The sequence below is a fragment of the Schistocerca nitens genome, chromosome 6, assembly GCF_023898315.1.
Source record: "Schistocerca nitens isolate TAMUIC-IGC-003100 chromosome 6, iqSchNite1.1, whole genome shotgun sequence".
Taxonomy (NCBI): domain Eukaryota; kingdom Metazoa; phylum Arthropoda; class Insecta; order Orthoptera; family Acrididae; genus Schistocerca; species Schistocerca nitens.
The window spans coordinates 568,986,753-569,012,591 of NC_064619.1; the positions used below are offsets into that span (position 1 = coordinate 568,986,753).

General features: G+C 40.4%; 1 protein-coding gene across 1 annotated transcript in view; it reads right to left on the bottom strand.

Moving 5' to 3' along the window:
- Window positions 1–14,372: 14,372 nt before the first annotated feature.
- LOC126262922 (F-box only protein 42) overlaps window positions 14,373–25,839 on the bottom strand; it is a 57,724-nt gene continuing 46,257 nt past the window's right edge. The window contains exon 8 of the mRNA XM_049959843.1: window positions 14,373–15,498. Within this exon, the coding sequence (XP_049815800.1) occupies window positions 14,676–15,498 (823 nt within the window). The 3' untranslated portion in view covers window positions 14,373–14,675. The remainder of the gene's footprint in view (window positions 15,499–25,839) is intronic.

The window sequence follows — 25,839 nt, forward strand, 5'->3', positions numbered from 1 at the left end:
TGCACTCGATTGGAAGTTTCATCACTGATTTTTGTTAGTCATTGTTCGTTGTCTTATCACAGTCTTCATCTAGTGCTGTGAATTTATTTAATAGCGGTATCGCCAGAAATGTACTCACTGTCTGTTTATTTGTTTTTTTCGGCACATGCCATGTTTTTTGTGCAGAATGACGGTTAACAACACTGTCTTGTGCTAGACAATGATCTCGCTCTATCTCTTTGTTTTTCAAACAGCTGTTCACATTGATTGTTAAATAGGCAATTTATCACACTGTACTTTAGTTGTAGGGCATCACCACCCCAAGGAATTTTTTCCACAAAACAAAGGGAATAAAAAGCGAAAACTAATGCAAACAAGGTGAATTCATAGTCATCAGCCATTCAATGTACACTTCTGGGTAAAGGCCTTTTGCAGTCCTCTTCATGCACTACAGTTTCTATATCCTGTGACTGCAACTACTCACCAATATAGCTGGGACTTGTGGGGTCACTGGGCTACAGGTCTACCATTGGCATCACAACACATGCTGGCATACACTGATGTAAATAAACATATCAGTTGACATACACACACCAGCATGCTGACAAGCTAGCTTAAGAATGGATCCACTGAAACTGGTGCCAGCAATGCCAACCGTGGCGTCCACGTCATTGCATGCGGTGCTACAGTTGCAGGACTATTTTGCTCGCACTTATCATGTGTCCACTACTGCACAGAGCAAGTAACCGTTGACCTAGCATGTATTTAAAGGGCCCCATCGGCACCAGAGAGGATCGGAGGATCAGCGCAGAAGCACCACTATGAGCAGTCGTCCCTCTCCTCTGACCACTGCCTCATTGGACTCTGTCATTCAAGGACAGCGTACAGCACAGTTGGTCTTTGAATTTGAGTGAATGTTCAGTAGCCGTAATCAGTGTCTAACGATATTAAATTATTCATACATTGTGAACTAATTGAACAGTTACTTTCCAATTTCCTTGTGAAAATTATTGAAGAACTATTTACTTTGTGAAATTTCAGAGTTGCGTCCCCAGTTAATCATCATTATACATTTTATTGTCTGGTCAGTGTTTCATTAAAAGTATTGATTATACATTACTTCTTGGGAATCTTAGTTAATATGTCTGGTTCATCTGGGGTCACCAGACTTAATGGCCATGGGGGTGATGGAACTTTTGGGTTTGCATACATTTTCAGTTTAGTTACCCAGTACAAAGATTCATTCAGAAAATTCTTTGGTTTTGGCAGAACAATTCACCCATGTAATAATAACTAATTCTATGATTTTTTGTTACAGTATGGTCTTGCATAGTGGAGATGCGTCTACTCAAGTGCTTTTACTATTACAAGATACACAACAGCCCAAGAACTGCTTTTGGAGAAGCTGGCCTGTATTATCAAGGTGCCTGAAAGAGTGTACAATCACCTCTGCATGACTGACACTGTGATCAAGGGATCTAGCTAACGTTACTGCCATTTCCCAGCTTTAGCAAGAAGTTGGAACCGTGGATGAACTACGAGCAAAGTCGGGACAAGTCAACACATGAGGACACACAGTGCTGTGAAAGCAGTTCAAAGTCTGGTCCACTTACTTGGAGCAAGATAAGGGCCAAAGAAAAATTATGCTTTGCATGACAGTTTGGAATTTTGATGATCACATGGTGCTGAACACACATTCCTACACAAAGGAGACAGCTTCGCTGTGGTGGCTGGGAATACATTGCTTGGTTACAGCAGCATTTTGTGGCCCATGTTGTAAAGGTGACACCCATCAAAAATATTTTTTGTTAGCATATGCAGTAGTGGAGTGGAAGAGGTAGAACCAAATGAACTAACGTATGTGCAACTTGAGGACAAGCTGGGGGACTAGTTTGGTTCTCAAATTCATGTAGCAGCAGCATGCCACAAATTTTTAGTTGCACTGAGAAAAATGGCCAAAGCTATTGCAAGTGGATAACAAAGTTGCTGGGACTGTCTCACCATTGCAACATTCAGTGTCAGAATGCCAACTATAAACAATCACATGCTGACTCCTTAGTGCACAATTTGATTTTGGTCCATTCGCCAGATGAAGCTCTTCGAAATGACTAGCTGAAATTATGCAACCCCAACTTGGCTGCCTGTTTACTGCTTATTTGGGCATTTTAACAAACCATGATGTCATCAATGGCCCTGCAGGATCCCTTGAAAATCTTTTTGACTACGAAACTTCGCCAAAGTTCAGCTTGCTCCCATTGTCTGAAACCACAGTGACCCCTGAGCTTCCACCTGCCCTCTGGATGCATTGGTTTTCCAAGCCCCCAGGAAGTTATGTTGCAGTTCAATTGTTTTGTCACACACCAGTATCAATAGCGTTTCTTCTGGAAGGCTTAGTGTTCAGTTTGTCGTAAGTCAGGTCATAAGATCTACAATCTTGCCTGCAGGATGAAAGTGGGTAGTACGCACCTCCCAGATGTGGATTCAGACAGCAAACCCAACATATCAGGGGTGGGTCCTGATATACTGCAAGTGCATGCAGTCTTACCTAGTTTACCTTGCCTTGACCTTGTTGGTGTTTGTTAATGGGACTCCAGTACAATTCAAGATCGATGTACTGACAGGTTTCAGATAGATTATATAATGGTAAGACAGAGATTTAGGAACCAGGTTTTAAATTGTAGGACATTTCCAGGGGCAGATGTGGACTCTGACCACAATCTATTGGTTATGAACTGTAGATTAAAACTAAAGAAACTGCAAAAACCCTTGGGTTGTTGTTGTTGTGGTCTTCAGTCCTGAGACTGGTTTGATGCAGCTCTCCATGCTACTCTATCCTGTGCAAGCTTCTTCATCTCCCAGCACCTACTGCAACCTACATGCTTCTGAATCGGCTTAGTGTATTCATCTCTTGGTCTCCCTCTACGATTTTTACCCTCCACGCTGCCCTCCAATACTAAATTGGTGATACCTTGATGCCTCAACACATGTCCTACCAACCGATCCCTTCTTCTAGTCAAGTTGTGCCACAAACTTCTCTTCTCCCCAATCCTATTCAATACCTCCTCATTAGTTATGTGATCTACCCATCTAATCTTCAGCATTCTTCTGTAGCACCACATTTCAAAAGCTTCTATTCTCTTCTTGTCCAAACCATTTATCATCCATGTTTCACTTCCATACATGGCTACACTCCATACAAATACTTTCAGAAATGACTTACTGACACTTAAATCTATACTCGATGTTAACAAATTTCTCTTCTTAAGAAACGCTTTCCTTGCCATTGCCAGTCTACATTTTATTCCAGTCAACATTGTCAAAAGCTTTCTCTAAGTCTACAAATGCTAGAAACGTAGGTCTGCCTTTCCTTAATCTAGCTTCTAAGATAAGTCGTAGGGTCAGTATTGCCTCACGTGTTCCAACATTTCTACGGAATCCAAACTGATCTTCCCCGAGGTCAGCTTCTACTAGTTTTTCCATTCGTCTGTAAAGAATTCGCGTTAGTATTTTGCAGCCATGACTTATTAAACTGATTGTTCGGTAATTTTCACATCTGTCAACAGCTGCTTTCCTTGGGATTGGAATTATTATATTCTTCTTGAAGTCTGAGGGTATTTCACCTGTCTCATACATTTTGCTAACCAGATGGTAGAGTTTTGTTAGGACTGGCTCTCCCAAGGCCGTCAGTAGTTCTAATGGAATGTTGTCTACTCCTGGGGCCTTGTTTTGACTCAGGTCTTTCAGTGCTCTGTCAAACTCTTCACGCAGTATCGTATCTCCCATTTCATCTTCATCTACATCCTCTTCCATTTCCATAATATTGTCCTCAAGTACATCGCCCTTGTATAGACACACTGTATACTCCTGCCACCTTTCTGCTTTCCCTTCTTTGCTTAGAACTGGGTTTCCATCTGAGCTCTTGATATTCATACAAGTGGTTCTCTTTTCTGCAAAGGTCTCTTTAAATTCCTGTAGACAGTATCTATCTTACCCCTAGTGGGATAAGCCTCTACATCCTTACATTTGTCCTCTAGCCATGCCTGCTTAGCCATTTTGCACTTCCTGTCGATATCATTTTTGAGACGTTTGTATTCCTTTTTGCCTGCTTCATTTACTGCATTTTTGTATTTTCTCCTTGCATCAATTAAATTCCATATTTCTTCTGTTACCCAAGGGTAAAATATTCCGGCGGTAAAATAGTCCCCCATTCAGATCTCCGGGCAGGGACTACTCAAGAGGATGTCGTTATCAGGAGAAAGAAAACTGGCGTTCTATGGATCGGAGCGTGGAATGTCAGATCCCTTAATCGGGCAGGTAGGTTAGAAAATTTAAAAAGGGAAATGGATAGGTTAAAGTTAGATATAGTGGGAATTAGTTCGGTGGAAGGAGGAGCAAGACTTCTGGTCAGGTGACTACAGGGTTATAAACACAAAATCAAATAGGGGTAATGCAGGAGTAGGTTTAATAATGAATAAAAAAGTAGGAATGCGGGTAAGCTACTACAAACAGCATAGTGAACGCATTATTGTGGCCAAGATAGACACAAAGCCCACGCCTACTACAGTAGTACAAGTTTATATGCCAACTAGCTCTGCAGATGACGAAGAAATTGAAGAAATGTATGATGAAATAAAAGAAATTATTCAGATTGTGAAGGGAGACGAAAAATTAATAGTCATGGGTGACGGGAATTCGGCAGTAGGAAAAGGGAGAGAAGGAAACGTAGTAGGTGAATATGGATTGGGGGTAAGAAATGAAAGAGGAAACCGCCTGGTCGAATTTTGTACAGAGCACAACTTAATCATAGCTAACACTTGGTTCAAGAATCATAAAAGAAGGTTGTATACATGGAAGAACCCTGGAGATACTAAAAGGTTTCAGATAGATTATATAATGGTAAGACAGAGATTTAGGAACCAGGTTTTAAATTGTAAAACATTTCCAGGGGCAGATGTGGATTCTGACCACAATCTATTGATTATGAACTGTAGATTAAAACTGAAGAAACTGCAAAAAGGTGGGAATTTAAGGAGATGGGACCTGGATAAACTGAAAGAACCAGAGGTTGTAGAGTGTTTCAGGGAGAGCATAAGGGAACAATTGACAGGAATAGGGGAAAGAAATACAGTAGAAGAAGAATGGGGAGCTCTGAGGGATGAAGTTGTGAAGGCAGCAGAGGATCAAGGAGGTAAAAAGACAAGGGCTAGTAGAAATCCTTGGGTAACAGAAGAAATATTGAATTTAATTGATGAAAGGAGAAAATATAAAAACGCAGTAAATGAAGCAGGCAAAAAGGAATACAAACGTCGTAGAGGGAGACCAAGAGATGAATACACTAAGCAGATTCAGAAGGATGTCGGCTGCAGTATGTACTGGGAGATGAAGAAGCTTGCACAGGATAGAGTAGCATGGAGAGCTGCATCAAACCAGTCTCAGGACCGAAGACCACAACAACAACATCAGATCCTCCACAACAATCCTCAGTAAGCACACATACAAGCAGTTATGTTTGCCACCTCTTCGGCCATTTTACAAAGAAGTAAACGGTTACAGCAATGATGTTATTGCCGTGAAAGACCCTTTCTGTCCTACTATCAAATATATGGATTCAGTTCTTATAGCCAAATTATTGGTTGTCAAGATGCTAGTTGCCACTAATACACTGATGTTCAAAACTTAAGGATGAAAGTAATTTTCACTTTATGTGTTACTGCCAAGTCACATCGCTTGAAACTTGAACCACAAATAAAAAGAACTGCTACAGTATAGTACGTAAGGTAACTGAAAGCCATATGCAATTATAAGAGGAGAAATGACACTTTTATTCAAATGCAGTAATTACACTGAAGTCACCATGGTTTATGCCACCATCTTCGATAGTCAAAAATGTGTGCTCTTGACAGTGAGGCTCACGATACGTTGAAACCATCAGCAATTACAAAATGCTGTAAAGCTATGAACAGCCTTTTTGCCTTATGAGACAAATTAAGGTTGAAACTACAGTGGCTGCATGACGGAGGTGTCCTCACTCCGAGAGTTTGTGGGCCACACCCATCATGTTGGTGAAAAAACCAGACAGGTCTCTCTTTCAGTCCAAAATAAATGTTCAAACAGTTGTGGATACCTATTCAATTCTCCAAGTGGAGGACATCATGATCAAGCAACACCATTTTGGTAAGATTTACCGTTGGGAAGCTTACCTCCAATTATCCTTAGATGATTAGACCAGACTCCTCTTGTGATAAACATACTTTTTAGGTTGTTCCAAAACAACAATCTGCCATTTCAAATTTATTGTGCTCCTACCATTTCTCAATGCTATGTGGAGGAACTGACACGTTATCCCAGGCATGGCACAAATTATTTAAATGACATAATTGTCATGAGATCTGTCACGTGATAGGTCTTGAAACTAGGAGACACTTTTTTAAGCACTGGAAAAACTAATCTGAAGTGTAATAAACATAAAAGTGTGGTTTTTTGTCCAACATGTGAAGTACCTAGAACATATCTTTACTGCTTTGAGTAACCGCCCAATGCCTCTGCAAGTTGAGACCATACAAAATTCTTTCAGCCCCCACGAATTCCAGATAGCTGGAGTCAGTTCTTGGCCCACTGTATTACTATAGGAAATTTATCCTTCATGCAGCCAACGCTGTGGAGCCATTAAACAACCTGTTGCGCATAAGAACATGAAGTGGCTTTGGTCATCTGCTTGCCAATTTGCTTTTCAGGATTTCAAACAGGCACCTGTCCAATTGCATATTAACCCCAAAAATTACTTACAGTAGCTGTGAGTGCACTGGATTATGGGTTGGGGGCAGTCACCTTTCATAAGGTCAATGGTATGGAAAGACCTAACGCTCTTGCTTCCAAACTGCTAACAATAACACAACGTAATTGCAGTCAAGCAGAGAAGGAAGCTTTGGCAATTGCCTTTTCCCTAAAAAATACATAAAAAACCATGATTTTATCTTTAAGTGGCATTTCATCCTCCTGACAAATCACAAGCCACTACTGTCTGTTCCACAAAGAGAGGTGGTACACCTAAAGCTGGCAAGGCACCTAGCATGATGGGCCGTGTTCTTATTCACGTATAATTATGATATACCATACTGCACCGCTACTCAGCAGATTAACAAAGACATCCTATCTTGCCTCTCTGCTGAACAGTACTCATCCTCTGATACTGCACCAGAAATCTGTTTTCACATGGACGTGGAATCCACAGAGGCAATAATGCAGTTTCCCATTAATGCAAAGTCCATTGCTAAGATATTTCTGCATGATCCTATTCTGTTAGAAGTGGTGCACTAAGTCACACAGTGGTGGCCAACCAACAGGAAGCTCATCTGTGATGAGAAAGTAGTGACATATTGGCACCAATGCCATGAGGTGCCTGTCTTCCATGGGGTCGTCCTCTTTCGAGATGGAAATACTTGGGTCTTCATTCAAAACATCCTGTACAATCAGGTGCTGGATATACTTCATTAGGGACACTGGGGAACTGTGTAAACAAAGAGGATAACAACATGGGCCAGAAACAGCAGCTTACACAGTTGGAGCCCCCTCTACCTTGCGACCACTGCTCCAAGGACAGGGACGCAGGTGCAACATTTGACCCTATCCCCACAGACACATCCTCCAGTGGATGCCAAGGTCGCATAGGAACTTTGGGGCATCGAGATGGTTTCACCGTCCCTCCCCTAGGGGGTGAAGGACGCTATATCTGAGACTGCAGTTCCTACAATGCAGCCGAGAGCAGTGGGTTGTCTAGCTAGAGGTCTCCCACAGGCATCACAACATGGACCAGTGTACACCAATGTAAGTACACACACTGACCAACATACACACACTGGCATGTTGGCAAGCTAATTTAATGATGGATCCACTGAAACTCACAGCACCAGCATCGTCAGCTGTGGTGTGTCTGTCGCCCCTGCATTCATGGAACTAGTTTGCTTGTGCAGACCATGTGTCCGCCAGAGAGCAAGAAACCCATCTGCCTGCCCCGTATTTAACACAGTGAATGCTACGAGGCGGCTATAGCAGAGCCTCACACCTGATGCTGTGGGCGTGGCCTGACCTGTCTGTGAAACATCCATCACTATGTGTGCCAGTAGTCGGTGTGTTAAAGAATCTAGCACCAGTGTGACAGTTCCAACTGAAGCTCCAGTCCCATATGATCAGCGCAGAAGCACCACTAAGAGCAGTCAAGCAATCACCTTGGAAGCAACTGCTCTCCTCTGACCACTGTCCTTGTTGGACTTAGACTCTGAGTGAACATTCGGTAGTTATAGTCCGTGACTACAAGTGTTAAATTATTCATACTTTGAGAAGTCACTACTCAACTATTTCACAGTTTCATTGTGGAACTTACTTAGCAAGTATTTACTTTGTATGTGCGGTGTCTGTTCTTTTGGACATGTCCAAAAGAACACACACCACACATTGGCACTTCTTTCATCATATTTACTTTGTGAATGTTTTGGACTTGCATCATCTGTGAAGCATTATTATATACGTGTAAGTGCCAAAGAAACTGGTACATGAATGTGTATTCAAATACAGAGTTATGTAAACAGGCAGAATACGGCACTGCGTTTGGCAACACCCATATAAGACAACAAGTGTTTGGCACAGTTGTTAGATCGGTCACTGCTGCTACATTGGCAGGTTATCAAGATTTAAGAGAGTTTGAACGTGGTGTTATAGTCAGCACATGAGCGATGGGACACAGCATCTCTGAGGTAGCAATGAAGTGGGGATTTTCCCTTATGACTGTTTCAAGCGTGTACCGCGAACATCAGGAATCCAGTGAAACATCAAATCTCAGACATTGCTGCAGCTGGAAAAAGATCCTGCAAGAACAGGACCAACGACAACTGAAGAGAATAATTCAACATGACTTCTGTGTGCTCACGGGGGCCCTACATGATATTACACAGGTGTACCAGTTTCTTTGGCTGTCCAGTGTATGTTATTATACGATCAGTGACTTCCCTGGAATCTTAATTAGCCTATGTGGTTCTGCTTTGTCTCAGTCTTTTCACACATAATGAGCAACACTTTTTCGCTCACCTCCATTGCATTTGCATTACAGTCATAATTATGTCTTTCTCTCCAGTCTCTTCCCTCAATCACCTGTTTGTCTCTCTTAGTAATTTCTAATATGCTACCAACCACTGCTCACTCAGCAAACCTCAGTTTTGTGTTGAAAACCTATGTCTTACTACCGTAACTCAAAAGTGGTAAGACATATTGATCGTAAATTTACTGTTTCAGGCACATTACCTTGAGTTTTGAAATAATTTTAGTTACCAAAAGAACACCAGGCTATTCTTCTGCTCATTTAGTTTCTTGGCAATGTGGCTATCCTCAACTGCCCTAAATGCAAAAACTCCTTCAATGACTTCATCTTCATGTGGTGTTGATACATTATTTTATTCTTAATATAATTTGTCTTGAAGCTTACTCTCAAACTTACCCTCTTCTTGCATTAGTTGCTGAGGTTTATTCGTTCTACAGCCAAACTACACAAAGTCAGTACAATGAAGATGGATATAGTATGTTCAGTTAGCACATACTGTATTCCTTCTTTTTTCTAGTTTAGGGGTGTGAAGAGTTCCTGTATGAATGCTGAGAATGGTTTTAGTGAGATGGAGTCTTTTGGCCCAACTCTCTTGATTTTGAATTGCTCACTGTTATAGTTATGTCTAATGGAAAGTGAAGGTATAAATTAGCATAGGATGAATCATTGTCTAGTTTCTTAATGACTATTAGTACAGATTATTTTGCAAAATCTCTAAATTCCAGGTACGGTGATCATTCACATATGAAGGGGACCCAAAAAAACCAGAATTATATTTTAAAAGGTATATATTTTCAAATTGTTTACAAAACAACCTTATCCCCTTCAAAATACTCTCAATTACAACCAATACATTTGTTCCACCAGTGCTTCCACTGTTTGAAACAGTTTTTGTAGTCATCTTTAGAAATGGTTGACAACTCCTCTCTTGTTTTTTCCTTGACTTCTCCAGTGTTGTCAAATTGGTGTCCTTTCATACTTCTTTTCATGCGTGTAAATAAGAAAAAGTCGCACAGAGCCAGGTCAGGTGAGTAAGGTGCATGGGGCAGTGGAACCATGCCACTTTTAGCCAAAAACTGTCTAACAGAGAGGGCTGTGTGTGTAGCTTCGTTGTTGTGGTGAAAGAGCAAGTCTCCTGTCTGCCACAAATTGGGTCTTTTTTTTTATGAACACTGTTGTGCAATATTCTTAAAACTTCCAAATCAAAGGTTTGATTGATGATCTGACCGGGGGGAAAAACTCTAAATGAACTATGCCCATGGCATCAGAAAAAGTACATCAGCATTGTTTTGATGTTTGATTTGACTCAACGTCATTTTTTGGTTAGGGTGAGAATGACTTCTTCCATTGGCTTGACTGTTGTTTTGTTTCTGGGCCATGACCATAGCACCATGACTCATCATCAGTAATGACCTTTGACAGAAAATCTGGATCAGTTTCAAGCTGTTGTTTCAAAGCATGATGTGTTTCAATTCGACGTTCCTTTTGATTGTCGGTCAGAACCTGTAGAGAAAACTTGGCAGCAACCCTCTTCATTCACAAATCTTTCATTAAAATTTGCTGGACTGAGCTCTAAGATGGCCCACTAATCTCAGACAGTTGATCAATTGTTGATGGTCTGTGAACACAATCTCTTGAATTTTTTCAATAGCTTTTTCGATTTGAACAGTTGATGGACATCCAGAATGAGGTTCGTCATCAATCGACATGTCGCTATTTTTAAATCGAGCAAACCACTCATACACTTGAGTTTTTACCTTAGCGTCATCTTTGTATGCTGCTCTCAACATTAAAACAGTTTCAGGAACATTCTTACTGAGTAGAAAACAAAATTTCACAGCTGTATGTTGTTGACTTAAGCTTGCCATCATAAAAAACAAAACAAGAACAAAACAGTGCTGCCAAAAACAATCACTGCCGATGAACAGAACAAGCCCAGCTGGCAACACATGTGGTGGCACTGAACTGACAATGACTTGTGTACTCATGCTCCCCCCACGGCTGTGTTATTATTCCATCAGTTTGTGTGTGTGTGTGTGTGTGTGTGTGTGTGTGTGTGTGTGTGTGTGTGTGTGTGTGCGCGCGCGCGCGCGCGCGCACTCCCCCCTTGTTCACTGTCTGTTCCATAATTTTGTGTGCGACTTGCAAATGGTTCATTGTACTACATCAACTTCTGAAGTCGGCTCATTCCTTTGCATGATTAAAATCCAACATTTTCTGGCACTGCTAATGATAATTTTAATGAATATCTTTTAGATTATAGAGGGGCTACAAGGGGTGTTCAATAAAGACTGGCATTATTGTTCATACAACCATTTATTGTAAAATATCACTCATACAGACTTTTGTCCCCCCCCCCCCCCCCCCCCAATGAAATGCACTTGTCCCACCTCCTTTGCATTCCTGGAAGACATGCAGGAAGCCATTCCTTGACAACATCTTTGGGGTTGCCTCTAAAGCTTTCACTCTCTCGGACTTGTTGTTGAACCAACGTCCCATAAGTTCCTTTTTGGCCATCGGGTTAAGAAAAAATCACATGGGGTCAGGTCAGGACTATAAGATAGATGGGGTAACATACAGATGCATTTTCTTGGCATGAACTTGAGAAGAGTATTAGCAACAATGGGCCTGACATTGCTGTGACGAAGCTTCAATTGTACAATGAGGTTCCTTGTTTTCTGGGGATATAATCCTTTGCTAATTGCTTCAGAACATTCTTATAATAATCTGCAGTGTGTTTGGAACTGTGTGCATGTCACTGTCCCCTGGTAATAAAAAATCTGGTGACCACGGCCTTACTGGCTGACTTCTGCACTTGTGCCATTTGTGGTGGGGGCTGACCATGTCGCACTCATTCTGTGCTGCTCCACTTCATCTCTGGGTCATAACAGTACATCCATGCTTCATCAGCAGTGATGATGTTTTGCCGCCAAGCAACACCCTTGTCCTCAACACATAGTTTCAAATAGTGGCACACATCAATGTCAGCCTGCATTTGCTGTGGAGAAAGCAGTCGTGGTACCCATCATGCACAAATCCTAGACATTTACAAATGTTCTTTTAAAACAGTGTGAGTGCTCCCAACTGATACCCCAAGGATTTGTGCATGCAGTGTCACAGTGAGAGGTGAGTCATCACAAATAATGGCATCTGCTGTGTTGATTATTGTTTCTGTTATAGCAGTAACAGGTGCACTTGTTCCTACTTGAAAATCAGCATTTCCCCAGTCACTGCTGGAAGCATGATGCCAATGGGAACATGCTTGACAAAATATTGCAGTCTCCATAAGCTCTCTTCCATCATAGTCAGTTTCAGAAGCATTTTTCTTCAAGAGAACACAAAACTTTATTGCATAATGCTGTTTATGAAAATCAGACATGTCTAGAGCCAATTTCGCTCTCGTATGCTGCAAACACTCAACTAACAGAGCTATCGCTGTGAAATTTGCAGTGATTAGCAATTAAAGTATGTAGTTCAATGGCACACGGACTGATGTCACACGCAGGCACTTAACAAAAGGAAAAAATTCTGTGCAAGTCTTCACTTAACATCCCTCATATAGCATTTTGTATCTTGTGTACCTCCTTTCTCGTAAAGCAGAATAATTACAGCAGTCTTCCAGATTTGGGGAATTGTTCACCTGCACAGATATCCTGTAAAAATTTTGAAATTCCTTTTGTATTACTTTATTTTTAGGTTGAAGCCTTTCTATTGACACATCATTTGCAGGCACCTTCCCTTTCTTCATATCTAGAATGGTTTTACACATCTCATTTGACACTGTTTATAGGATGTCATCATTAACTATGGGGTTTGGATTAATCTCTTTAACTGTAGAACCATTTCATTAAATATATGAATGCTTATACAATTTTCTCTGTGTTGTTGGTTTCTCTGATGAAATGTGATGACTATGCAATGTAAGTTTCTTCTGTTATTTTCAATAGTTTCTGAAATCAAAACTGTAATTATTTTCTTTCCAATCTTCTCTAATGCATTACCAATTAGTACTGTTTGGTTCTATCAAGTTCCTATTATGGTTTATATGAAATGTTCACTTACTCTTTAATAGATGCATTTTTACATTTGAGTTTTTCATTTATTTTGCCAAAATGAATAGTTTTCAGTGATTGATTTCCAAAAGCAAAAATACTCTTATGTGCAACAAAAATTTCATAAATCCATCCCAGTTTATCTATAAAAATTTACTGCCACTTCAAATGCACATGTATTTGCCACTGGTATACCTTCTCTATTTACCTGATCAGGCACTGTTTTTTTGTTTACACTATTGTAATTCTAGAGAAACCACACATCATTATACTGTAATTCATATCTAAGAACGTACATGTTTTGAACATAGTTATAATTGTATAACAACTAAGATTATACGACACTAGTTATTTGAAAGCATTAAAATTAAAGCAAAATAACATATATAATTTTACTGTGTAAGATTTAGCACTTTATACTCTCAGCAATTGTCACTGAACTGATAGCAGCTGGTCCGTACAGGTCACATATAAGATATTCTTTAAGCTGACCCAAATTTAAATAGTCACTACAAGCATTATAATTTGGTCTCTAATTGGAAAACAGTCAATATGGTGCTGTAAGCAAAAATCATGAACACCAGAGATTGCACTAGTACTAATTTACTAATTTGTTTTACAGAGAAAGACAATTTCATATCATGTATTAATGTGGCCAACCTATTACACTCATTTTCAGCCAGCTCATTTCCAGCCTGCTATTCTTCATACATATATGAGAAAATTCAGTCGAGAAAAATGTTAAATTACAAAGAGTGTGAATGGCTCCACACAAAAGGTGTGTCCTCTCAATTTATGTTCTGAGTGACCTGCCCATCCTTTCCAATCTTCTCCTAACCAATCAATGCTTCTTTCTTTCCTGAGAAAGGAGAGAAGAAGTTCGGAAGGCTAAGAATAGTATACTCTACATTTAAGTGTTTCTGTACAGTGCAGTACATCCAATTTTGCCTTCTGAAAGCAAGTACTGGCCCACCACCTTGTCTCTTTGGAACACACACACACCTATTGAAATGCAGATTCAGTATGTGGCAAATAATCAATACTAAAGCTCATAAGATGGAATGGTTTGTGTTTAAAGATTTAAAAACCTTCTTAGATTAAAGCTCTAAAAAGTATCATAATGTGACACCAAAAAAGTAGAAGCAAAAACTTGAAAGTGGTTACTGTCTTTGCATCAGCCTTCAAAAAGCAAGATCTTGGGGTGGAATCCCTGTAACTACGTTAAGATTATATGAGTTAATTAATTCAGATTATTTTATGACAGTACTTTATTTGTTGTACAGCTGCACATGTTATATGTCCGAAAATATCCATAGACTTAACATCAAATGTTTACACTCATTTCTTTATTTAATTTTAACTTTTTCTGTACCATAATTTTCAATATTTACAAACTGTGAAAAGAATTTCTTCCATCGGCAGTATTTTATAGGAGGGTAAAAAAAAGGAAAAAAGGAACAAAACATAACATAAAAATAAATAAGTTTCTTAACACAGATATAAGTGTTTCGTGCCTGCAGTCTTCCGAGTACTCTTATTATTTTTGAATAGAATTAAATGATTCCTTTTGGTGACGTAATGAAGTAGAGAGAATTTGAGACTGTATTTGATCCATAAGATGACTGCTGGGCACTAGCAGCAATGGAAGTTGCATCTTTTTGAATACCACCAAACATAATGAGTTCACCTTTACCTGCGACTAAAGTATACAAAATCATTTCTTCAGGCCCTCTATTTTCCTTAACAGGCAACCATCTCACAACACAGTGTGAAAGGACATTTGAAATATCTAAAACATACATTGACATTGATGACTTTGAAGGTGGAAGCCTTCTCCTTACAAATGCAGGTGTGTCGGTTGATTTACTTGTCTCTTCAGCTTTCGCAGCGCCAGAGGATGAACTGTTGCTTCTGCGTGACAAGCTAAGTAGTCTTTCTTCCATTCGACGTAATGATTCTAACTGTCTTTGCCTATTTGTGTTGACATTACTTCTAGATGTATCATGATCTCGAAATGCTACCATATTTCCAATTCTTCGGCACATATTAGAATCTAAATTTTCAGGCTCGCGGCAAACTGGCATCCCCATTGACAAATTTTCAGGATTCTCATACTTTTTGGAAGCCCCCAATCTCAATTTTTGTTGATTATTTGCTTCAGAATTTTTTACTGTCTTTGAAGTGGAATGACTTGCACTGAGATCACTCTGAGAACCACTAGTTAGCCTTTGTTGACAAAGGCTTTCAGGATCACTTTCATCACCACTGCTTGAGCTTGTAGATGCATTTGGTTGTGTGTTACTTGCATGTCTCGTTGTCAGACTTCCTCTTCGGCCATTGACATTAAATTCTTTATCCGATGTATTTTCGGTGTTTCTGCAAAACGAAAAAACCACTTTAATTGAACATACTTCACAGATCCATTCAAACATACATAATGAAATATTAATACTAAATTTATCAGGACATGAGATTGTAGGCATAGCTTATCTACCGTGTGTACAGACACAATGCGTCATCATTCCTTATCAGTAACTACAAATAATAGTCCAGTATTTTAGACTCTACCATTAAAGTAAAAGCCTGTTACCTTGGACAGTTGACATGGCTATAATAGAAACACTGTTGTCACTCTGTTGCACTTATTTGCTCCACACTCGAAATGGGGCATAGAGCAAACATGTGGGGTTGGAGAATTCTTCAGTTTAAACTTTCAGAACTCGAGGCTTCCTTTTCACCTTTTCAGGGGCTAGAGGGAGGGAGGGAGGGAGGGAGGGAGGGAGAGAGAGAGAGAGAGAGAGAGAGAGAGAGAGAGAGAGTTGGTAACTGCAGACAACATGAGAAGTTGTGAATAAAACCAAGGTCAAATGTGGAAACATACAAGATGAGAAGGCAGCAACTGACATACACAAGTAAAAATTGTGCAGCAGAATAATGAAATAATGTTGGTAAATTTATTACAGTAAAAAGGCATTAAACCCATCACGCATGATTAAAGAAAGTGATGAGACAGGGGGGAAACAAACAGCAAGAAGTTGAACGGAAGTACAGATAATAAAACACCCATAGTAAGATAGTAAGTATGAACAGAGTGAGGGTTGTGGAAATAATAGATTACTGAGTGAATTAATCCTGGCATATGAAGTGCCTGGGAAACTACGAGACAATACTGAGTAAGGTCAGGAAAGAAACTGAACTACTTAAAATTACTTTATGATTAGCTCTATTGCACATGGCGTGTTTTCATTACTGAGTAATAGTTCACCCACTTGATGAAGTATTGATTTTGTACTCCCAAATATTTTTGTTGCTTGCACGTTTCTTTTCATGTATGCAGTTTGTGCCTAGCTCCAAGTTGGCAATTTCTGTGTCACATTTCACTTCTCATACATGTGTCAATAGTACTGTGAGTTTTTCTTGCTTTGCATGAGCATGGCCTCTGACCACAAGAGGGAATATGCATCTGCCATGGCAAACACTTGCTTAATGATTATGTTTTACTTCCTTTTGTATCCCGTAAAAAGTTATAATTATGCCACAGCAATGATGATTTACTATTATTCAATCAGAGGTCTTAATTTATCTGTTTGCCTTTGTCAAACACATTACCCATATAAACAATGACAGACATCTCAGATAAAGAATCTCTATAACACATTTGATGAATATTTAGTGGTGAAGGTGAGAGCCATGTACCAACAATGGCGAGTATAGTCACATTGTAATGCAGGCCTTTGTATGGTACAAAAGCTACAATTTAGTACAAGATTACTATTTACTAGATAATTTATGACTGCATGTAATGATCAGTTATAAAACAATATTAGTATGTAATACATCGGTTTAGCAACTTACAAGCTCAGAAAACGTACAATGATAATTTGCAATATTTTGAAACGGAGTGTATCCGTCACATGCTCCCCTCACTGTTTACGCTATTCCTTAGTCAACAAACACCAGTGCACTCACTTTCGAGCAGTAACAGTATGCAGACACTTCATTCAAGAATATGATCAGTGATAAAAGTAACTTATTATTATTATTATTAATTTTTTATAATACAGTCATAACCAGTTTCGGCCTTAAAAGGCCATCATCAATGCTACAACAGAGAACAGAAAAGTTTAAATTAAGACCTGAAATAAGTGCAGTTATTTTCACTATGTCTGATTGTGAAATTAGTAAAATGCTATTAACATGCATATGGTATATACATATGGGCTTCATTTGATGAACAAGTCTTCTTGCACTGTCATTTAAATATAAAATCAGAAACCAGGGAATTATGCACATACAACAAAATGTACTTATCCTTCCCTACTCTTTGCGCTAGCTACGCATGACCCCTATAGAACAACCTTCAACCATGGAAATCATAAAATACAACAATTATCATAATGCTATTTCAATCATTTATTCATAAAGTATGACAGTAAATATAGGTCTTTAAAACTGTAAAACCCATTTACAACAAAGTAATGCTTTTACAATAAAGGAGATAGAGTAGCAATCTTTATGGTATATTTTTCGGTGCTCAGTGGTGCTACACTCAGGCTTTACACAAATGCACATAACTTTTGGAAAGCTGGCAGTTCCTTGTTGCAGCTTTCTGGCACTCTTCCTCTGACTGCAAGGGATTTATATTAGCTAGTTCATGTTAGGAAGCATAAACGCGGCATGGACTCATTCATTCACAAGGCGGCCTATGATCAACTGGAGCATGTGCGAAGGGAGCTGTGACTAACTCAGCTAAGTAAATCGTCGTAAATTTTAAAATATGCGTTGTTCATTGAGGAGTTTGTACGGCTCTTTGTGTTTTGTGACATAAATCTCCAGTTGTTTCAAAATGTCCAACTGTCTAATTTTTTCAACATTATGTAGAATTTTTAGTAGTTGGTCAATGTTACCAATATCATATCCAAACCCTTACATATGTAAACCTAACGCTGTTTTACTGCTGGTATGTGTGTGTTCTTTGAATCTTAAGTCAAAGAACCTGCCTGTATGGCCGATATAGCTTTTATCACAATCACGGCTTGGTATTTATTACTCGTAAGTGCCAAGTTATGGCACTATCTTATTTTTCTGTTACACACTTTCATGCACGCAATTTTAACTCCCTTTCTCTGGAACATATGCTCAGTTCTACCTGATGTTTTCTTATGTATTTCATGTTACTTTTTAACTTGACTTTAGTGGATATTGCGACCTGTCTTAATATGTCTAATTCTTTCTTTACTTTTGCTTAGCATAGGAGAAGCCATATTATTCTATGTATCATAGAGTAAAAGTATGCATGCTTCTGAAATAGATGATGACTGGAGAGGGGATTGATAATCATGTTTGTACATGCTGGTTTTCTGAATATTTGAAATGCATGTCTGCTGTTTTTGTTGTAAAAAAAACACTTCTTTGCGTCTGCTTTATGTTCCATCATGAATTTGATCTTGGCATGCATACTACTTGTTTTCTTGGCCAAGTTTTCTATTTGCATTTTGCTCCCTCCATAAAGCACAACTGAGTCATCAATGTAGCTTTTGTAGTATACTATGTTGTTGTTAATTTCTGGATTCACCTTGAAATAAGCCTTCTCCACCAGGTTAATAAAGATACATGCAATGGTTCCTGCTAAGCAGTTTCCCATGGTAAGGCCATCACTTTGCCTGTAACATTAGTTGTTAAATATATAATAGTTACATGACAAAACAAACTAATATTTCTATCAGTTCTACTACCTCAGCCTGGCCTAGGTTTTGTTACAGAGCAGATTTATTCTTATCAGTTCCAAGGCTTCATTGACCAGGATATTTGTATATATGTTCTCGATATCCACTGAAGTGAAAGTAGAGCACCATCTGGTATTTCCAGAGTGAAGGTCGCACTGTTTGCAATATTATAGGATTCTGCATAAATAAAATTCGTTTTCAGTATTTTGTTGAGCTCCATATTAATTTTGTATGTAGAACAATCTATATTATTAATTACTGGTCTGACTGAGCAATTTTAATCTCCGCTATCACATTTTCAACTGTACCTAGGTCCTGCTCTTTCATCAGACTGTACTAGTGACCTCGGCAATGCTTCACAGTTGCAAAAATATGTATGGATGTTGTATAAATGTACTAATCCCCCCCCCCTCCAATATCTCTCCATATCCTCATCACCCCTCTCTCTGGCCATCTCCTCTCCCCCCCTCCCCCACCTCTCTCTCTCTTTCTGACATTAAGACTTATTTAGTGTTATCACTAGGGACGCGTAAAAAATGTTTTACTTCATGATCAAATTATTTGTTTTTTTTTTTTTTTTTTTTTTTTTGCTGAGGTGCTTTTTTACCAACTTTAATGTTGTTTTTTATATCAAATTTGGTGGTGCATTTGCAAAATCCCATGTCGATAAATTCTGTATTTCTTGCCAAAACCATTGTTTTTGTCAAATTCTGTGTTTTTTTGCCAAGTTCAGTTCTGTTATTTATGCCGAATTTGGTGTTTGTTATCTTCATCTATACGGATACTCTGCAAATCACACTTAACTGCCTGGCAGAGTGTTAATTAAAACCACCTCCACGATAATTCTCTATTATTTCACTCTCGAGAACTGCACAGAAGAAATGAACACCAATACCTTTCCATGCAAGCTCTGGTTTCCCTTATTTTATTATGATGATTGTTACTCTCTATGTAGGTTGGTGTCAGTAAAAATACAGGGTGTCTCATGAAAGATGCCCAGGAGGGGTCTGCAGGTCGCGTGGCGTGTTTGCCAGCTATTACCACTGCATCTGCATATGCATAGTTCTTGGATACCAACACTTTGCGCCTGCTGCCTACCTGTGTGACTGAGTTTACGAGTGTTTTTTTTTTTTTTTTTTTTTTTTTTTTTTTTTTTTTGGCAAATTTAATCACTTCAAATATTGTTGCTAGCCATCATTATTGCAACTGCACCGAGTCCGGGGCTTTCCCTGCCTGTATGTTGCTGCGTACAGTCCTCAGACAGAAACACTGTGCGCGTGTCTTCTGTACTGTGTCGAGTTTCCATTCGGTATGGTATACACGAAGATCAATGAGTGTTTCTTGTGTTGAACTATGCAAAAACAGAATTACACATGGAATGTAGGTTTGAACTCAAATGAAAATTTTCTGGTGTGCGTGTTCCCAATGACTCGACGATATGCAGATTAGTGCAGATATTTCAAGAGACTGGATCTGTGTTACACAAACAAAGGCCTAGAGAACCTAGTGTTTCAACTGCAAGTAAATTAGACGAGATAGGAGAGGCCTTGGAAAGAAGTCCAAGAAAATTTCTGCGCCGTTTGACACTTCAGACTGGTGTGTCAAGAGCATCTACTTGCAGAACTCTGCACAAATTGAGGAACTCAGATACTGTTGCTCAATGTTATTATTGCAACTTGCTGTTACACTCTGTGCATGATGAGGAAGTTGATCCTGGGATGCGTTTTTTTCTAATGAAGCATGGCAGCATTTGTCAGGATACATAAATACTCAGAACAATTGACGTTGGAGCTCTGAAAATCCTTATGGATTACATCAACAACCTCTCCACGATGTGAAAACAGCAACGTGGTATACAATTACTGCAAGACGAATTACTGGACCAATCTTTTTCCACGAAACCATATGTTCTGACAGGTATGTGAACAATATACTGCATCCTTTTTTCGAGAATTAACAACTAACGAAAATATGTACCGTTATTTAATGCAAGCCAACACACCGCCAATGCTTCTATGACAGCAATACAAAGTGTTTTTGATGATGGGATGAATGGTTGGCCTCCACATTCTCTTATTCTAAATACATGTGATTATTATCTTTGGGGAACATTAAAAGACAAGGTGCATGCAAACCAAACCCCGCACGCTCGAGGAGTTGGAAGACAGGGTTCGGCTAGTCATAGCACAGATTTCGGCAGCCGAAATTTGCTGAGTGTTTGCTAATGTGTTCAGGAGATGCCAGGTGCTCTTATCACAGGGGGGGCATCATTTTGAGCAACTACTGTAAATAAAGGCACACATAAGTTAATCAGATGGCAATGCTGTTTATGCTTAACTCCAAGGGAGTGTGTGCACATCTGCCTACTAGTAGATTAGTGTCCGAGAGTTGGGTGCAGCGGTGGCGGGCTATGTGGATGCCATGGTTTATGGCGGCAACAGCTGGTGGCTGAGCTGCATGACCCCTCCCGGGTGTCTTTCAGAAGACACCCTGTATTTCTGCATTCAGAGGAGAAAGTTGGTGATTCAAAATTTGTGATAAGATCCTGCCACAACGAGAAACACCTTTGTTTTAATAATGTCCATCCCAGATCTCTTATGTCCGTGACACTCTCTCTCCTATTTCTCGATAATAAAAAATGTGCTGCACTTCTTTGAACTTTCTCAATGTACTCCGTTAATCCTATCTGGTAACGATCCCACACCATGCAGCAGGACTCAGAGAAAGGATGGACAAGCATAGTGTAGGCAGTCTCATTAGTATATATGTTGGATCATCTAAGTGTTCGCCAAATAAAACGCGGCTCCCTGCCACCGTTGGATAAGCAGCTGCAGCAGCAAGTCGTATACCCCTAGCTTGCTTACTTGTTACATAGTTTAATTCTTAATTTCTTTGCATGTTTTTGGGTATTTGCATTGTTTAATTCATAAATTTTGGGCATATTATAGTATTTGAGAGTTGTAGCATCCCACTTTAGTGTTTACTTCGTAGATTCTTACTTAAGTTGCATGTGAGTTTCGTACAGGAGGTGTAATTTCGAGTTTTAGTTACTGTAATCGTAAATTCAGGCAGATTGTAGCGCAGTCGTTAGGCATTTGTACAGGTTAGTTAATACATTCTTTGCGTGTTTCCCTTGTGTTATCTAGGCATGGACTTGTGTTTCAGTAACTGTTGTTCAGCATTGATTAGAATGGACAGGGGCTGTGATTGCTGTGTTCGGATGAGGGCTGAGTTGGCATCCCTTCGCTCACAGCTGCAAGTGGCGCTGACTTCGGTCGCGCAGCTTGAGGCTGTTGCCAATGGGCACCACTGTGGGGAGCCGGACTTGGGTATCACGGGGATGTCAACCTCGTCCCGTCTGCCCCCAGATCAGTCTGCCGCTGTGGTTGCCCCGGTTGGTGCCCGCAGTGGGGCTGAGCCCTCGCCTGTGGTTGATTGGGAGATCATTCCAAGGCGTAGCAGGCAGCGAAAGACGTCCCCGGAGGCTGATCAGAAAGCCTCCCCGGTTCGTCTGACAAACAGGTTTCAGGCACTGTCTCTGGCTGAGCCAGATGCAGCTGCCTGCCCTGCTTCAGAGGATGATTATTAGCCTTCAAGGTCCGGGCAATCACAGAGGGTGGGCTTATTGGTAGTTGGGAGCTCCAATGTTAGGTGCGTAATGGGGGCCCTTAGGGATATGGCGGCTAAGGAGGGGAAGAAATCCAGTGTGCACTCCGTGTGCATTCCAGGTGGAGTCATTCCTGATGTGGGAAGGGTCCTTCCAGATGCCATGAAGAGCACAGGGTGCAGCCAGCTGCAGGTGGTGGCACGTCGGCACTAATGACATGTGTCACTTTGGATCTGAGGAAATTCTCTCTGGATTCCAGTGGCTATCTGATTTGGTGAAGGCTGCTGGTCTCGCTTACAAGATGAAGGCAGAACTCACCATCTGCAGCATCGTTGACAGAACCGACTGCAGACCTTTCGTGCAGAGCCGAGTGGAGGGTCTGAATCAGAGGCTCAGACGGTTTTGCGAATAGGTCAGGAGTTCACTACACTAAGCTGGCGGCTACACGAGTAGCGCAGGCTGTGTGGCGTGGACTGGGCAGTTTTTTAGGTTAGAAGGCCTCGGGAAAGTACGGGGTGGGCTGCAATCTCAAAGGGTGCATGACAAATACAGGACGTGCTTGGATCAAGGAACAGTCGGAATTGTAGTTGTAAATTGTATTGTTGTAGTTGTGCTGGGAAAGTCCCTGAGCTTCAAGCGCTAATAGAAAGCACAGAAGCTGAAATCGTTATAGGTACAGAAAGCTGGCTAAAGCCTGAAACAAGTTCTGCAGAAATTTTTGCGAAGTCTCAGACGGTGTTCAGGAAAGAAAGATTAGGCAGAATTGGTGGTGGAGTGTTTGTGTCTGTCAGTAGTGGTTTATCTTGTAGTGAAGTCGAAGTAGATACTCCGTGCGAATTGGTATGGGTGGAGGTTATACTTAACAGTCGAACTAAGTTAATAATTGGCTCCTTCTACAGACCCCCAGACTCCGATGATATAGTTGCTGAACAGTTCAGAGAAAATCTGAGTCTCATAACAAATAAATACCCCACTCATACGGTTATAGTTGGTGGGGACTTCAACCTTCCCTCGATATGTTGGCAAAAATACTTGTTCAAAACCGGTGGTAGGCAGAAAACATCTTCCGAGATTGTCCTAAATGCTTTCTCCGAAAATTATTTTGAGCAGTTAGTCCACGAACCCACGCGAATTGTAAATGGTTGCGAAAACACACTTGACCCCTTAGCCACAAACAATCCGGAGCTGATAGAGAGCATCATGACTGATACAGGGATTAGTGATCACAAGGTCGTTGTAGCTAGGCTCAATAACGTTTCTTCCAAATCCACCAGAAACAAACGCAAAATAATTTTATTTAAAAAAGCGGATAAAGTGTCACTGGAAGCCTTCCTAAGAGACAATCTCCATTCCTTCCGAACTGACTATGCAAATGTAGACGAGATGTGGCTCAAATTCAAAGATATAGTAGCAACAGCAATTGAGAGATTCATACCTCATAAATTGGTAAGAGATGGAACTGATCCCCCCGAGGTACACAAAACAGGTCCGAACGCTGTTGCAGAGGCAACGGAAAAAGCATGCAAAGTTCAGAAGAACGCGAAATCCCGAAGATTGGCTAAAATTTACAGACGCCCGAAATTTGGCTCGGACTTCAATGCAAGATGCCTTTAATAGGTTCCACAACGAAACATTGTCTCGAAATTTGGTAGAAACTCCGAAGAAATTCTGGTCGTATGTAAAGTACACAAGCCGCAAGACGTAGTCAATACCTTCGCTGCGCAGTGCCTATGGTACTGTTACCGACGACTGTGCCGCTAAAGCGGAGTTATTGAGCACAGTTTTCCGAAATTTTTCACCAGGGAAGACGAATGGAATATTCCAGAATTTGAAACACGAACAGCTGCTAGCATGAGTTCCTTAGAAGTAGATACCTTAGGGGTTGCGAAGCAACTCAAATCGCTTGATACGGGCAAGTCTTCAGGTCCAGATTGTCTACTGAGTAGGTTCCTTTCAGATTACGCTGATACAATAGCTCCCTACTTAGCAATCATATTCAACCGCTCGCTCACCGATAGATCTGTACCTACAGATTGGAAAATTGCGCAGGTCGCACCAGTGTTTAAGAAGGGTAGTAGGAGTAATCCATCTAACTACAGACCTATATCATTGACGTCGGTTTGCAGTAGGGTTTTGGAGCATATACTGTATTCAAACATTATGAATCACCTCGAAGGGAACAATCTATTGATACGTAATCAGCATGGTTTCAGAAAACATCGTTCTTGTGCAACGCAGCTAGCTCTTTATTCGCACGAAGTAATGGCCGCTATCGACAGGGGATCTCAAGTTGATTCCGTATTTCTAGATTTCCGGGAAGCTTTTGACACCGTTCCTCACAAGCGACTTCTAATCAAGCTGCGGGCCTATGGGGTATCGTCTCAGTTGTGTGACTGGATTCGTGATTTCCTGTCAGGAAGGTCGCAGTTCGTAGTAATAGATGGCAAATCATCGAGTAAAATTGAAGTGATGTCAGGTGTTCCCCAGGGAAGCGTCCTGGGACCTCTGCTGCTCCTGATCTATATAAATGACCTGGGTGACAATCTGAGCAGTTCTCTTAGGTTGTTCGCAGATGATGTTGTAATTTACCGTCTAGTAAGGTCATCCGAAGACCAGTATCAGTTGCAAAGCGATTTAGAAAAGATTGCTGTATGGTGTGGCAGGTGGCAGTTGACGCTAAATAACGAAAAGTGTGAGGTGATCCACATGAGTTCCAAAAGAAATCCGTTGGAATTCGATTACTCGATAAATAGTACAATTCTCAAGGCTGTCAATTCAACTAAGTACCTGGGTGTTAAAATTACGAACAACTTCAGTTGGAAAGACCACATAGATAATATTGTGGGGAAGGCTAGCCAAAGGTTGCGTTTCATTGGCAGGACAATTAGAAGATGCAACAAGTCCACTAAAGAGACAGCTTACACTACACTCGTTCGTCCTATCTTAGAATATTGCTGCGCGGTGTGGGCTCCTTACCAGGTGGGATTGACGGAGGACATCGAAAGGGTGCAAAAAAGGGCAGCTCGTTTTGTATTATCACGTAATAGGGGAGAGAGTGTGGCAGATATGATACGCGAATTGGGATGGAAGTCATTACAGCAAAGATGTTTTTCGTCGCGGCGAGATCTATTTACGAAATTTCAGTCACCAACTTTCTCTTCCGAATGCGAAAATATTTTGTTGAGCCCAACCTACATAGGTAGGAATGATCAACAAAAAAAATAAGAGAAATCAGAGCTCGAACAGAAAGGTTTAGGTGTTCGTTTTTCCCACGCGCTGTTCGGGAGTGGAATGGTAGAGAGATAGTATGATTGTGGTTCGATGAACCCTCTGCCAAATGTGAATTGCAGAGTAGTCATGTAGATGTAGATTCTCTGGTTTGCC